The sequence below is a fragment of the Geotrypetes seraphini genome, chromosome 2, assembly GCF_902459505.1.
Source record: "Geotrypetes seraphini chromosome 2, aGeoSer1.1, whole genome shotgun sequence".
NCBI lineage: Eukaryota > Metazoa > Chordata > Amphibia > Gymnophiona > Dermophiidae > Geotrypetes > Geotrypetes seraphini.
In genome coordinates this window covers 262,926,521-262,941,849 of record NC_047085.1, presented here as the reverse complement: position 1 = coordinate 262,941,849, position 15,329 = coordinate 262,926,521, and the positions used below count along the sequence as shown (strand labels likewise).

The 15,329-nt window shown below is 44.2% G+C and overlaps 1 protein-coding gene across 1 annotated transcript in view; it reads left to right on the top strand.

Moving 5' to 3' along the window:
* The window catches only part of ENTHD1 (ENTH domain containing 1), an 89,767-nt gene that overhangs the window by 41,889 nt on the left and 32,549 nt on the right, over positions 1 to 15,329 (top strand). The window contains exons 3-4 of the mRNA XM_033932830.1: positions 851 to 969; positions 5,267 to 5,378. Of these exons, the coding sequence (XP_033788721.1) occupies positions 851 to 969; positions 5,267 to 5,378 (231 nt within the window). The remainder of the gene's footprint in view (positions 1 to 850; positions 970 to 5,266; positions 5,379 to 15,329) is intronic.

Here is a 15,329-nt window from a genome sequence, read left to right as displayed (position 1 = left end):
GAAGAATATAAATCCTTGTAATATTTTAGAAATTGGGCAAGGCTATCAGGTTGTTGAATATAAACATTGCCAAATTCATCTTTGATTGCAATTTTAAAATTCCACTAAATTAATTACTTTTCAGGCCCAGCTAGGCAAATATCATTTCAATAATCCTTAGTCCAGCATTTCTCTCTCTCTTTGCACCCCCTTCCCCCAGACTACTTTAAAAATAACTACTTCAGAGGGCTCCCATGTGCTAACATGTCTTCTCATTCTCTCCACCACTATCCAATGTCCCCCCTCATCTTACTGGTCTAATTTTAAAATGCACTTGTGTTTCACAGGGGGGGGGGGTTACCAGCACTGCAACGATTCCAACAGGCTTCCCACAGCCTCCTCTGTGCTTTCCCTCTGCTGTGGTCTGCACAGGCAGAAACAGGAAGTTGCTTCAGAATAGGGTGGACCATGGCAGAGGGAGAGTGCCAAGGAGGCCATGGACAGCTTGTTGGAATCACTGCAGCGCCAGTTACCCCTTGCAAAGAATAAGGAAAGGCAAGGGGAGTGAAGTGGAGGGCAGTTGGGAGTGGAGAGAAGGGGAAGATATTCTGGCCTTTGGGGCCCCCTAGAGCTATGGGGCTCAGAGCAGGTGCCCTGTTTGCCGTCCCACTCAAACGCCTTGACTATATCAACCAGCTCACCCTTATCTATATGTATTTATACCTTCAAAAATACTAAGGCTCAGATCTAATACCAGATCTAGTTTTGGTTCTGACTGAGCAGGAAACCCAAAGAGCAGAAGAAAACTGACTGATCAAAACAACAAACAGGAAAAAAACAACAACCTGATACCTTTATTTTACTTTCTTAGGAGCAGATTCTTCAAAACCAGTGATAACTGAATGTGAACAGGGTGTACCTCAGACACAAGGAATGACAGCAGTTGAAGAACAGATACCTGAAGGTACTACAAAGGAGGCATGTGTACAGGTAAACCATTACAAAGGAGACATTGGTACAATGCATTGCAGTAAATTCTTTCCTGTTCAGTATATTTTCTATGCAGGTTATTATTAGAAATGTACATTCATTTGAAACCCAATACAAACAACTGGGTGAATAGTATACAAAGAATTTGTTCCAAAAATAGTATATCAACAAAAAACAAAAAGGAACAAACAAAGGATTCTTAATACCTTTAAAATCAGGATGGCACTCAGAATCCAAGAAATGGAATGGAAAAGCTCAAAACGGGGGACAAGCCCCTATAGAGTCTTTCACAGAATCTATCATTGCACCAACTTTTGTGGTAGAAAGGTGATTAAAAATACTTCATAATAAACGATGCAAGCTTTAAATTTCCAAAAAAATTAATTAAATGTCCAAACAACTTGAAACTCCAAAAGTAGTGAAAAACAAAAACTTAACTTAAATGTCCATACAGCGATGATCCGGCAAGGTTCTGACGCGTTTCGCCCGATGGCTTCCTCAGAGAACCCGCTCTGCTGTGTGCAACCTTCAATGTTTCCTGTGAGGAAATGAGATGTTTCTTTGAATTAAGAAGGATTAAACATTGAAGGTTGCACACAGCACAACCTTTGTTCCTTTTTGTTTTTTGTTGTTGGCATTCATTTGAAACACCATTTCCCCTATTGTTTCATATTCTTTCTAACCCAAAAGGTAGGAGTAAACCTCCAGTCATCAACTTCAGCTTTTTTCTCCAGTGTTGATAGCTATTACACCAATGGTGCAGATGCATACACAGTAAAATGTCTAATATCACAAAAAATACATGAAAGATACACACAAATGTGGCATAGACCCGCTCGTTTCGTACACATTTGGAATTATGCTTTTGCATTTTTTCATTTTTATACGTGTGGCTCCTAGTCAGACCAGACCTCAGAAGAAGGTCGCTGTCACGACCGAAACATGGCCTGTGTCAGGTCTATGCCACATTTGTGTTGTATCTTTCATGTAATTTTTGTGATATTGGACATTTTACTGTATATGCATCTGCACCATTGATGAATAAAACATAACTCTAGATCATTGGTTCCACGGGTTTTATGCCTTTTGCCTTTGTTCTGAGTGGAACTTTCCTGAAGCCTTTTTTTGTTCGATAGCTATTACATACCAGCCAGTCTTGAACCTGTGATCTTCTGGTTGGCAAGCAGCTACATAAGAACATAAGAATTGCCGCTGTTGGGTCAGACCAGTGGTCCATTGTGCCCAGCAGTCCACTCACGCGGCGGCCCTTGGTCAAAGACCAGTGCCCTAACTGAGACTAGCCTTACCTGCGTACATTCTGGTTCAGCAGAAACTTGTCTAACTTTGTATTCAATCCCTGGAGGGTGTTTTCCCCTATGACAGACTCCGGAAGAGCGTTCCAGTTTTCTACCACTCTCTGAGTGAAAAAGAACTTTCTTACATTCGTACGGAATCTATCCCTTAAGACTTGTCTTTTTCTGGTCTAATATTTAAGCCTCAGGAGTTCCTACCCGGGACTCTGAAGAATAAACCAGTCAAAGTAAAGGTATTGAATATTGATTCGGGGGCTCATTTAAAAAATATATAGACAAAAAAACCCCAGCAAAGTCAAAACAAATAAGTGGGCATTTTTGAAACTGACTTTTTAGATGTCTTTCTGGTCATTTTGTCTCCAGTGCATCTAAATCTTAAAAGGGAGTGTTAAGAGGCGTATGTGGGTAGGATTAGGGCAGGCTTAGCACTTAGATGTTTTACAGTGATAAACATTTTACAAAATGTCTAGGGCACAATTCAGATGTTTTGGGCTAGACTTGTTTTTAAAACAAATAAGGAGCTAAAAGATACCCAAACTGACCAGATGACCACTGGAAGGAATATGGCTCCCACACATTCCCCCAGGAGTCTCTGACCTCCCTCTCTCCCCACAAATATTTGCATGAAACAGTATATCTGTCTCTATGATAGCTGCAGATACTATGGCCAGTCTTAGTAGAGCTGCAAACAGGTCTCTGGAGTAGCCTAGTGGGCAGTGCAGAGGACTGCAGAGGAAGGGACCCAGGTCCATATACCACCTTAACTAATACACTTGTGGTGGAAAATGTGAACCCACCAAAACCTACCAAAAACCCACTATACTGCCATATTGGTGACACCAGAAGACATAAGGGCTAGACCAGGGGTGTCCAACCTTCGGGCCACATGCGGTCCCGTGAAGTATTTTGTGCGGCCCCATTTGAGGGCAATGCGGTGTTTTCCTCTGCCGCCCCCTGGGTGTTTACTGTTTTGCTAGCTCTCTCCTCCGTCTTGCTGTAGCATTTGCTCAAAGCTGCAGGCAGCGGATCCTATGTGCCTCTTGCGGCTGACCCGGAAGTGTTCCCTCTGACGTTGCGACGTCAGAGGGAACGCAGACCTGGCTAGGCAACTACATCAACAGAGCTAGGCTGACCTACGTCGCATTTCGGAAAGAAATTAAGACAGCACTATTCAACAGATTTATCTCCTAATCAGTTGCCAGTTCTAAACGATTAACTCCATGCTGATAACTTGAGAAATATGTGTACTGTACTAACTGTATTGTATTGTATTGTATTTTACTAATTGTAATCTGTAAATCACTGACTGTACTGTATCATCCTTGCCATTTGTATTCTGTAATTCGCTGACTTCCAGCTCTCTTCACTGTGAACCGCCTAGAAGTTATACAATTATGGCGGTATAGAAGAAATAAAGTTGTTATTATTATTATTATTAATAAACCTCCTGGACTTTTTTAAGGAGAAGGGAGGGTATTAAAAGAAGTGCCAGATTGGGCTTGGGGGGAGGGGATAGTTTATGGGACCAGAAACAGAAAAGAGAGATGGTGGGCAATGGTCTGAAGGGAGAGAAGTTGGACCTGGGGTGGTGTGGAGGAAGAGGGAAAGAGATACTTGAAGGGAGAACTGTTGGAAAGAGAAAGAAAGAAATGGTGGACCTGGGGAAGGGAGGCAGGCAGACAGGGGGAGAGATGGAATGGGGGCAGTTGGGAAGAGAAAGGGAAAGAAGTTGGATCTGGGGAAGGGAGGGAGGGAGAAATGTTAGGCCTGTGGATGGAAGGCAGAGAGATGCAGCATCTCTCCTTTTTTTTCTCCATTTCATTGTTCAGCATCAAGGGGGGAGAGAAGAAGAAAAACAGAAAAGAGAGGGAGCAAAATGGACCATGGAGGTAGAGGAGAGATGGAACCATGGAAGAGCAGGAGGGAAGAGAGCTGAGATAAGATGATGCTAGGGGATGGAAAAAAAGGGACAGGGAGTTATAGCCTGACCAGTGGAGAGAGGGAGGGGGATTCTGAAAGTGGTGAGCTATGTGGATGAGGTCAAAAGGGAGATGACAAGATGAGTGAGAGAGCAGTGAGTACAGTGGTAGAAATGTGGGAATAGGGAGTAGATAGAAGGGAATAGGAGGATGGGAAAGGAGTGAGATGGGAAATGGGAGAGCTATAGACTGAGAGAAGATAGAGAATTGAGAGGTAGCTGAACATTTAACAAGAAGAAGGGTGAGAAAGGAAGGCAAGATTTGAGTGGGAAAGGAGTGAGATGGGAAATGGGAGAGCTAGGGACTGAGAGAAGATGGAGAAATGAGAGGTAGCTGAACATTTAAAAAGAAGAAGGGTGAGAAAGAGGCAGAAAAGATAAAGTTAAGAAAGCTGAAAGGGAAAAATCAAAACGTTGGAGACAGGCATAAGAAGGAAATGAAGAGGAGAAAAAAATGGACAGTAGACACTGGAAAGAGAATTAGTTGAAGATAGAGAAAAAGCAGAAAGAGAAACTGGGACCAAGATGATGGAAAAACAAAACATCCAGACAACAAGGTAGAAAAAAAATTGTTTTATTTTGAATTTATTAACTGGAATATGTTAGCCTTGGGATATGTGCATCACAATTATTTTTGTATTCAGTGGCGTAGTCATATACAGCTGATTTGGGGGAGGGACTGGAGCCCAAAATTAGTGGATGGGTACCAGAGTTTCTCCCTGCCTGAGTGTAATTTATAAAACTTGAGCTAGTGGGGATTCCTAAGCCCTGCCAACTGAAATTAATTCTATGAATATAACACATGTATGATATTTTTTGATTACAATATTTGTGAAAAGGGTGGGTGGGGGAGGGAGATAATTTATATATTTAAGATGACAATGGAAAGAATTTCAAGTGATGTGTATGATTCAATTGATGTAATATTGTGTACTTGAAGTAAGATGAAATCATGAATAAAGAATTGGAAAAAAAAATAATCTATCTTCCTTTCGCCCTACCACAGGACTTAATATCATTTTTTGATGAGAAGCCATCTTCTTTATCAGAGAAGATGAAAGCTAGATCAGAATCCTGCCCTCCAACTTGGAATAATACATTAGTGCCTCCAACAACCAGTGAGTTCTATAACAATAGTTTATGGGAGTTAATTTATAAACAACTTGAGTTTGTTGAATAGTGTTTTACATGTGAAAGTAGGAACTTATAAAATCACTAAGGAGCAAATATGCATAAAAGTATTACATACTTTTTTACAGTATAGTTGTAATTATATAAAAAGAGCCTTTGGCGCTCATTTTCAAAGCAGATGGACATCTCAAAATGGCCCAAAAAATATCCATCTGCCAAAGAGGTCCAAAAAGCAATTTTTGAAAGGCAGAATCTGGAAGTTTTATACTGCAATTCATCCAGATAGCAATGGGGTATGTTGGAGACATATTTTGGGTGTGATGTGGGCAGGCCCAAAATTATGGCATCTTTCTGCACTAATGGAACAGAAAGAAATGTCCAAGGCAAAAAAGGAGGACATTTTTATCTAGGTCTATATCAATTACATCCAGGATATAAAAAGATGCCCTAATTGAACAGCTGACAATTGAAGGATTGACCCTTCTTTAAACTCCAGTGGATACTGACCCCTTTCCAACCCCTAAGAAGTGACAACGAATACCAGGTTATGATAGCTGTAAGTGTTATTGTCCCAGGACAAGCAGGCAGCATATTCTTGACTGATGGGTGACGGCACCGACGGAGCCCCGGTACGGACAATTTTAGAGTGATTGCACTCTAAGAACTTAGAAAGTTCTAGCTAGGCCGCACCGCGCATGCGCGAGTGCCTTCCCACCCGACGAAGGCGCTCGCGTATTTTTTCTCATGAATTTCTTCACGTTTTATTATTTTCTTAATTTCTTGATTAAATTTAATTTAAAAAAAAAAAAAAGTCTATTTTTTTTTACTTTTTTCAGTCGGCCCCGGCGGGGCCTGTTGGCACCATCAAAGCCTCGGGCTTCGATTTTGCTACGGCCGTTTTTCCCTTCATGCCCCCTTCACCGGGTTTTAAAAAGTGTCAGCGGTGTGCACGCCCTATTTCTTTGTCCGACCCGCATAAGTGGTGCCTCCAGTGTTTGGGTCCGGACCATAGGGCAGAAACGTGCACCCGCTGTAGTTCTCTTCAAAAGAGAACTTTGAAAAATTGCCAGATTCAACAGCGGATTTTTTTCGGTGCCGCTATGGAAGTTCCACCAGCATCGACTCCGGCAACCTCCTCTAAGTCGACACCGGTGGTTTCAACACCGCAAGAGATATCGTCAGTGTCGCACCCTGTAGGTAAGCCGGCTAAGAAGCCATCCCCTACTGTTCTTGGCCCGCCAGTCGAACAAGCAGTGAGCCAAGTCCTGCAGACTGCGCGCCGGCCCCGCAAACGCTCCGCTCCCATAGAAGTCACTGCCTCTTCATCGGCATCGACTTTGCCTGAGTGTCGAGCTGCACCGCAGGTACCGAGCAAGAAAAAAGCGGTACCGGTGCCATCGGGACCGTCTCTGGATGAGCGTATAGCATCCATCCTTCAGGTCCAGATTAAGGAGCAATTACAACACCTGCTCCCGGCTCTGCTAACTCCGAACCTTCCGGTGTCGGTCCCCACTGAGCCTACGGTACCGATCGTCGACCAGCCTATGTTGTCGGCATCGACATTATCGGCACCGCTTAAATCTGCCTCTTCCATGTCTATGCCTATTTTATCGGCAGAGCCAAAGTCTCTTCGACGTACGGCTCACTCGGCCTCTGATCCGGTACCGCTCTCTGACACCCATACCGCTTTACAGTCACCGGGTATGGTGTCGATGCGTTCAGGCAAATCAGTACACAAAACCAGGCATACCGAATCCTCTACTCCTCTATCTCAGGGCCGTCTTCCATCGGTACGTGACCCTGATTTATGGGATGATTCCGAGGATCCCCTCGGTACCGAGGAGGATTTTTCATCTGATGAGGCTGACCCGTCGGTGCAGGATCCTGCTAGTAAGCCAGAGCACTCTTCCTTCACTAAATTTCTGAGGGAGATGTCAGACACCCTTTCTCTCCCCTTGGAGTCTGATTCTAAAAAGTCAAAAGCATTCCTGGATGCTTTGGACTTTGACCCAACCTCCCAAAAAATTTTTAAAGTTACCCCTTCATGATATATTAAGGGAAACTTTTTACAAAAATTTGGAAACTCCTCTCACCATTCCAGGAGCTCCAAGGAAATTGGAATAACTTTATAAAGTTATTCCTATTCCAGGGTTTGACAAACCTCAGCTTCCACACGAATCTTTGCTGGTGGAGTCATCCCTCAAAAAATTTGCAGGCTCTAGTGTGTATGCCTCTGTCCCTCCTGGCAGAGAGGGCAAGGCCATGGACAAATTTGGTAAACGACTTTACCAAAATGCTATGTTGGCCAACCGTTCAGGTAACTATGCGTTCCACTTCTCCTTTTACCTGAAACATCTTATCCAGCAGATGGCCACTTTTCAAAAATATATTCCTGACCGCAAGCTTTCTGCTTTTCAACAATGCACTGCCAGTCTCTTGCAACTCAGGAAGTTTGTGGTCCGTTCCATCTATGATACTTTTGAACTGACATCCCGAGCTACTGCTATGTCTGTAGCGAGGAGACGATTGGCATGGCTTCGCGTCTCAGACCTTGATGTGAACCACCAGGACCGCCTTGCCAATGCTCCCTGCCTGGGTGATGAGCTGTTTGGTGAATCTCTGGATACCACCACTCAGAAGCTTTCTGCCCATGAGACGAGGTGGGACACTTTATTGAAAAACAAAAAGAAACCCCTTCCTCCTCGTCCTTTTAGGCAACAGACGTCGTACCAAAGGCGTTTTTCTGCTTGGCCGATTCAACCTCATCCTCCTCAGCCTTAGAGGCAACGGCAGCAGCAACAACAGGCTCAACAACAACAGCCGCCTGCCATAAAGTCTGTTACTCAGCCTAAACCGACTCAGCCCTTTTGACTCGCTTCTTCAGGAAATTGCCAGTCTTCCTCATGTCCTCTTCCACAGCCCATAGGAGGTCGACTAAACATTTTTCTGAATCGATGGAAAGTAATCACCACCGACCAGTGGGTGCTCTCTATCATAGCCCACGGCTACTCCCTCAATTTTCAGACTCCTCCGCCATTAGGCCTGCCAAAAGAGTCTGCTTCCAACAAGTCTCAGTCCCTCCTTCTCGCTCAAGAGGTTCGATCCCTCCCTCTTCTCAATGCCATCGAAGAAGTTCCTCAAGATTAGCAAGGTCAGGGATTTTACTCCCGGTACTTTCTAGTTCCCAAAAAGACCGGAGACCTCAGACCAATCTTAGATCTCAGAGATCTCAACAAATGTTTGGTCAAGGAGAAGTTCAAGATGCTCTCTCTTGCCACCCTCTACCCTCTTCTCACTCAGGGCGACTGGCTATGCTCTCTCGATCTAAAAGAGGCTTACACACATATTCCTATCCATCTGACATCCAGGCAATATCTACGCTTTCTCATCAATCAAACTCATTATCAGTACAAGGTGCTACCCTTCGGTCTGGCCTCCTCTCCCAGGGTATTCACCAAGTGTCTGATTGTGGTAGCGGCCTATCTCCGCTCTCACAATTTTCAAGTCTTCCCTTATTTGGACGACTGGCTGATCAAGGCTCATTCTCCTCAGGCGGTTCTGCTTGCCACCAACCAGACCATTCACTTTCTTCAACTGTTGGGTTTCGAAATCAATTTACCCAAGTCGCACCTCATTCCGACCCAGCGACTTCAATTCATTGGAGCCTTTCTGGACACTGTTCTGATGAGGGCATTTCTTCCATCCAACCGCCTTCAGACCATCCTTCATCTCTGTCGGCAGGTGTTTCAACAGATTACTATCTCTGCCAATCACATGATGGTGCTATTGGGGCACATGGCGTCCACAGTACATGTCACCCCCCATCGCACGTCTCCACCTGCGTACTCCTCAATGGACCCTAGCAACCCAGTGGTCGCAAGCGATGGATCCTTGCTCACAACACATATCTGTGACCTCGTCTCTTCGACAGTCGCTTCTTTGGTGGTTGACATCTTCAAATCTATCCAGAGGTCTGCTGTTCCATCTACCTCCTCATCATTTTGTGATCACCACAGACGCATCCCCTTATGCCTGGGGAGCTCACTTGAACGAATTCCAAACTCAAGGGTTTTGGACTGCCCAGGAAAAGAAACACCACATCAATTTCCTGGAACTCCGAACGATGTTTTATGCCCTCAAGGCATTCCAACATCTTCTCTTTCCTCAAGTACTACTCATTTGCACAGACAATCAAGTTGCAATGTACTACATCAACAAACAGGGAGGGACAGGCTCTCGCCTGTTGTGTCAGGAAGCCCAACGGATTTGGTCTTGGGCGACAGCTCGTCATTTATTCCTGAAAGCTGTCTACATTCAAGGAGAACAGAATTCATTAGCAGACAATTTCAGCAGAATTCTCCAACCTCACGAATGGACTCTCGACCCCTTGACTCTCCAGTCCATTGTTGCCCAATGGGGCACTCCTCAAGTGACCCTTTTTGCAGCTCCTCACAATCATCAGCTGCTCCTGTTTTGCTCCAGACTCTACTCTCCTCACCGTCTGGCACCCAATGCATTTCTCCTGGATTGGACCAATCTATTCCTATATGCATTTCCTCCTCTACCGCTCATGTTGCGGACATTGTTCAAGCTCAGGAGGGAACAAGCCACCATGATTCTCATAGCTCCATGGTGGCCCAGGCAACATTGGTTCTCCCTTCTACTTCAACTCAGTTCCAGGGAACCCATAATTCTTCCACTGTTTCCTTCTCTGCTTACTCAGCATCAGCAGACCCTACTTCATCCCAACTTACAGTCTCTGCACCTGACAGCTTGGTATCTCTCGGGCTGACTTCGGCTCACTCACTCCTTTCTCAGCCTGTCCGTTCTTTCATTGATGCTTCCAGGAAACCGGCCACGCTTCAGTGTTATCAGCAGAAGTGGTCTCGGTTTTCTTCCTGGTGTCTCTTACATCACCATAATCCCATGTCTCTAGCAGTGGGACTGGTGTTGGACTATCTTCTTTCCTTGTCTGATTCTGGTCTCAAATCTACTTCTATCAGAGTTTATCTTAGTGCTATTGCTGCCTTTCATGAGCCAATTCATGGAAAACCCCTCTCGGCTCATCCTTTGGTTTCTAGGTTCATGAGGGGCCTTTTCAATGTGAAACCACCTCTCAAGCCCCCTCCTGTGGTCTGGAATCTCAATGTGGTTCTTTCCGCTTTAATGAAGCCTCCTTTTGAACCTTTGGCCACAGCGCATTTCAAATTCCTTACTTGGAAAGTGGTCTTCCTTATAGCTCTCACGTCTGCCAGGAGGATCAGTGAGTTACATGCACTAGTGGCCGATCCACCTTTCACTATTTTTCACCATGACAAGGTGGTTCTCCGTACACATCCAAAGTTTCTCCCTAAGGTTGTGTCTGACTTTCATCTTAATCAGTCCATAGTCCTACCTGTATTTTTTTCAAAGCCTCATTCTCATCCAGGTGAACAGGCTTTGCATACCTTGGACTATAAACGTGCTTTGGCTTACTATCTTGAACGCACTCACAAATCATCTCCCCAACTGTTTTTGTCCTTTGATCCTAACAAATTGGGTCATCCGGTATCTAAACGCACTCTATCCAATTGGCTTGCTGCTTGCGTTTCTTTCTGTTATGCTCAGTCGGGCCTGACACTGGAAGGTTCTGTCACGGGCCACAAAGTTAGAGCTATGGCAGCATCTGTAGCTTTCCTCCGCTCCACTTCCATTGAGGGAATCTGCAAGGCTGCTACTTGGTCCTCAGTTCATACATTTACATCTCACTATTGTCTGGATGCATTCTCCAGACGGGATGGACACTTCGGCCAATCTGTTTTACAAAATTTATTTTCCTAATGGCCAACCTTCCCTCCATCCCGCTTTTTGTTAGCTTGGAGGTCACCCATCAGTCAAGAATATGCTGCCTGCTTGTCCTGGGATAAAGCACAGTTACTTACCGTAACAGGTGTTATCCAGGGACAGTAGGCAGATATTCTTGCGTCCCTCCCACCTCCCCGGGTTGGCTTCTTAGCTGGCTTATATTAACTGGGGACCGCGCGCCTTCGTCGGGCGGGAAGGCACTCGCGCACGCGCGGTGCGGCCTAGCTAGAACTTTCTAAGTTCTTAGAGTGCAATCACTCTAAAATTGTCCGTACCGGGGCTCCGTCGGTGCCGTCACCCATCAGTCAAGAATATCTGCCTGCTGTCCCTGGATAACACCTATTACGGTAAGTAACTGTGCTTTGTCATTCCTAATAGAGCCACAAGCAAGTATAAGGAATAGCTAGTTTCAAGTTTCTTTATTTTTGATATACCGTCTATCAAACAAATGTCCATGTACAATATAAAAAGATTGTAAAGGAAAATTAAAATCTATATATATAAAATCGGTGGTATGTATGTGTGTATGTGCCGTGATCACGCAAAAACGGCTTGACCGATTTGAACGAAACTTGGTATGCAGATCCCTCACTACCTGGGGTGATATGTTCTGGGGGTCTCGTGGCACACCTGCACACGTGGGCGGAGCTACCAACAGAAAATCATATTTTCACCCATTCGTGTCAATGGACAAATTGTAAAAAGCTGCCATTCTCACTGTAATTCCAACTATAAAACACTACCTGGGGTGATATGTTCTGGGGGGTCTCGCGGCCCACCTGCACACGTGGGCGGAGCTACAAACAGATTGTGTGTATGTGTGTATGTGCTGCGATCACGCAAAAACGGCTTGACCGATTTGAACGAAACTTGGTATGCAGATCCCTCACTACCTGGGGTAATATGTTCTGGGAGTCTCGCGGCCCACCTGCACACGTGGGCGGAGCTACAAACAGAACATCAGATTTCACCCATTCATGTCAATGGAAAATATGTAAAAAGCCGTGATAACGCAAAAACGGCTTGCCCGATTTGAACGAAACTTGGTATGCAGATCCCTCACTACCTGGGGTGATATGTTCTGGGGGTCTCGCGGCACACCTGCATATGTGGGCGGAGCTACCAACAGAAAATCAGATTTCACCCATTCGTGTCAATGGACAAATTGTAAAAAGCTGCCATTCTCACTGTAATTCCAACTATAAAACACTACCTGGGGTGATATGTTCTGGGGGTCTCGCGGCCCACCTGCACACGTGGGCGGAGCTACAAACAGAATGTGTGTATGTGTGTATGTGCCGCGATCACGCAAAAACGGCTTGACCGATTTGAACGAAACTTGGTATGCAGATCCCTCACTACCTGGGGTGATATGTTCTGGGGGTCTCGCGGCCCACCTGCACACATGGGCGGAGCTACAAACAGAACATCAGATTTCACCCATTCATGTCAATGGAAAATATGTAAAAAGCCGCGATAACGCAAAAACGGCTTGACCGATTTGAACGAAACTTGGTATGCAGATCCCTCACTACCTGGGGTGATATGTTCTGGGGGTCTCGCGGCACACCTGCATACGTGGGCGGAGCTACCAACAGAAAATCAGATTTCACCCATTCGTGTCAATGGACAAATTGTAAAAAGCTGCCATTCTCACTGTAATTCCAACTATAAAACACTACCTGGGGTGATATGTTCTGGGTCAAGGGTGGGTTCACCCAAGAATTTATATGTTCTTGCTCCTGGAGGTGAAACTAAAAATGTTGTTTATAATCAAGTTTTCTGTTAGTTGTATTGTATTCATTTTGTCAAATATTTCACATTATAATTTGAATATTGTACTTTGTATAAAGCTGTAAAAAAATAATTTCTTTCACCACTATAAAGTATCTTTTTTTAAATCATTTACAGTGTTATTGCTATAATTAAATACCCGTGCAACGCCGGGGCATCAGCTAGTAGGTAAATAAAAACAATATTTTATCAAATATTAAAAATACTAGACACATTCGGATTAACATACATGAGACAGAAGGAGAGTAGGGGAGGGAAAATTAATAGGGGAAGTAAAATTAATAGTCTAGTGGTCAGTACAGTGGACTTTAAATAATGGGACCTAGGTATAAATCTGCTTTTAACTCTTTTATTTCTGTAGAAATATGAGCTTTTCTAGAACATAAAATCTAAATCTAAATAAACGACTCATCAAATTAAAATAAAACTTGAAACTTGATTATATCTAAATTTATAAAATACTTGCAAACATAATGGCTATTAAATACCTTCTGTATCTAAATTTATAAGACATCTGTAAGCATGGTGGCTATTGTAGTGGTGCTTCTTTAGAATTTTATCTGTCCCTGGAGAGCTTACAATAACATACAAAGGAATTAAGGTGGGATTTGTGCCTGGGCCCCATTGTTTAAAGTCCACTGCACTGACCACTAGACTTCCCCACTGCTCTGCAGGGATATCTGTGTGACAATTTTTATTCAAATGACGCCAGACAGATGTTGTTCCTGCTTTTTGTTAAATCATGTTTTGAACATTTCATTTTGGAAAATGACTGGTCATATTGGATGTAGTTGAAAAACATCCTTCTCACATATTTTCAAACAGAAATTTCTAATGTTTTTATTGTTTGAAAATGGCTGTGAAATGGATGTTTTCTTTGGACATTACAAGCATTACATCCCGTTCTGACTTCGATGTTCTTTAGAAACTCCACCCCCTCCATATGCTTATGTTTTAGAAAGGCAACATAAGCATCTAGGTACATTTATAAACTAGACACCCAGAACTAGTACCAGTAAGGTTACATATAGCTCCAGAAAAAAGAGGATGGATTGAGACATCCAGGTTTTATTTAAATTGACAGCAATGGAAGTAAAACCCAGATGTATCAATCCATCCTCCTTTTTCTGGAGCCATACGGTAACCCTAAATACCAGTACCATACAAACCCTCAAACATGAGTTTATATTAGAGAGTTGCGCGGGGACAGAAATCCCACCCGTCCCCACCCGTCCCCGCCAAAATCCCACCCATCCCCACCCGTCCCCGTGAGGAATCCCTCCGTCCCCACCCGTCCCCGTGAGGAATCCCTCCGTCCCCACCCGTCCCCGCGAGGAATCCCCTCCGTCCCCCCCCCTCCCCCGCGAGGAATCCCCTCCGTCCCCCACCCGTCCCCGCGAGGAATCCCCTCCGTCACCATCCTTCCTATAAACTTCAGAAATAGTTATTTTATTTAATTATGCTACTGAATTAAAGGCTCTGGTAGAGACCCATTTACAAATAAGCAAAGAGACTATTAATTTGGAAATATTAATTGGGAAGAATACATACTTTGTAAATGGGTTTCTACCAGAACCTCTAATGTAAATATAAAATATAAATACTCAGCTGATGAGAACCCACAAACTGTCAGCTGAGGACTTCCTTTGCAGTTGGCCTGGGGTCCCTTTTGCCAAGCTTGGCAGGCAGCAGTAGCGTCCCTGAGTCACAGATGCTGGCACCTCAGTGGCTCATGGATGCTGCCAGCGACTGCTGCGCTTGGTGGAGGGGAGTTCTGACCATCTCTAGAGGAGGTCCTCTGCTGGCGGTGCTTGGGGATCCCCACCAGTCACAGCAAGGGCCAACAAGTACTTCAACACTGTAGAAATAAAACCAGAAATGCATTTCCTTTTCTTTTGAACACAAAACAAAGATATCTGCCATATACATTTCCCAAGGCAGATGACTCTATGCAATGTCACCTCGGTAACAAAATACAAAAATAGACAAATACACCCCCTCCCTTTTTACTAAACCACAATAGTAGGTTTTAGCACAGGGAGTTACGCTGAATGCCTCGCGCTGCTCTCAATGCTCATAGGCTCCCTGCGCTAAAAAACAATATTGCGGTTTAGTAAAAGGGAGCCATAGTGCAAAATATAGACAGCAGATATAAATTCTCAAAACAGACACATTTTGATCACTAAATTGAAAATAAAATCATTTTTCCTACCTTTGCTGTTTGGTGATTTCATGAGTCTCTGGTTGCACTTTCTTCTTCTGACTGTGCATCCAATCTTTCTTCCTTTCTTTCAGCCTCC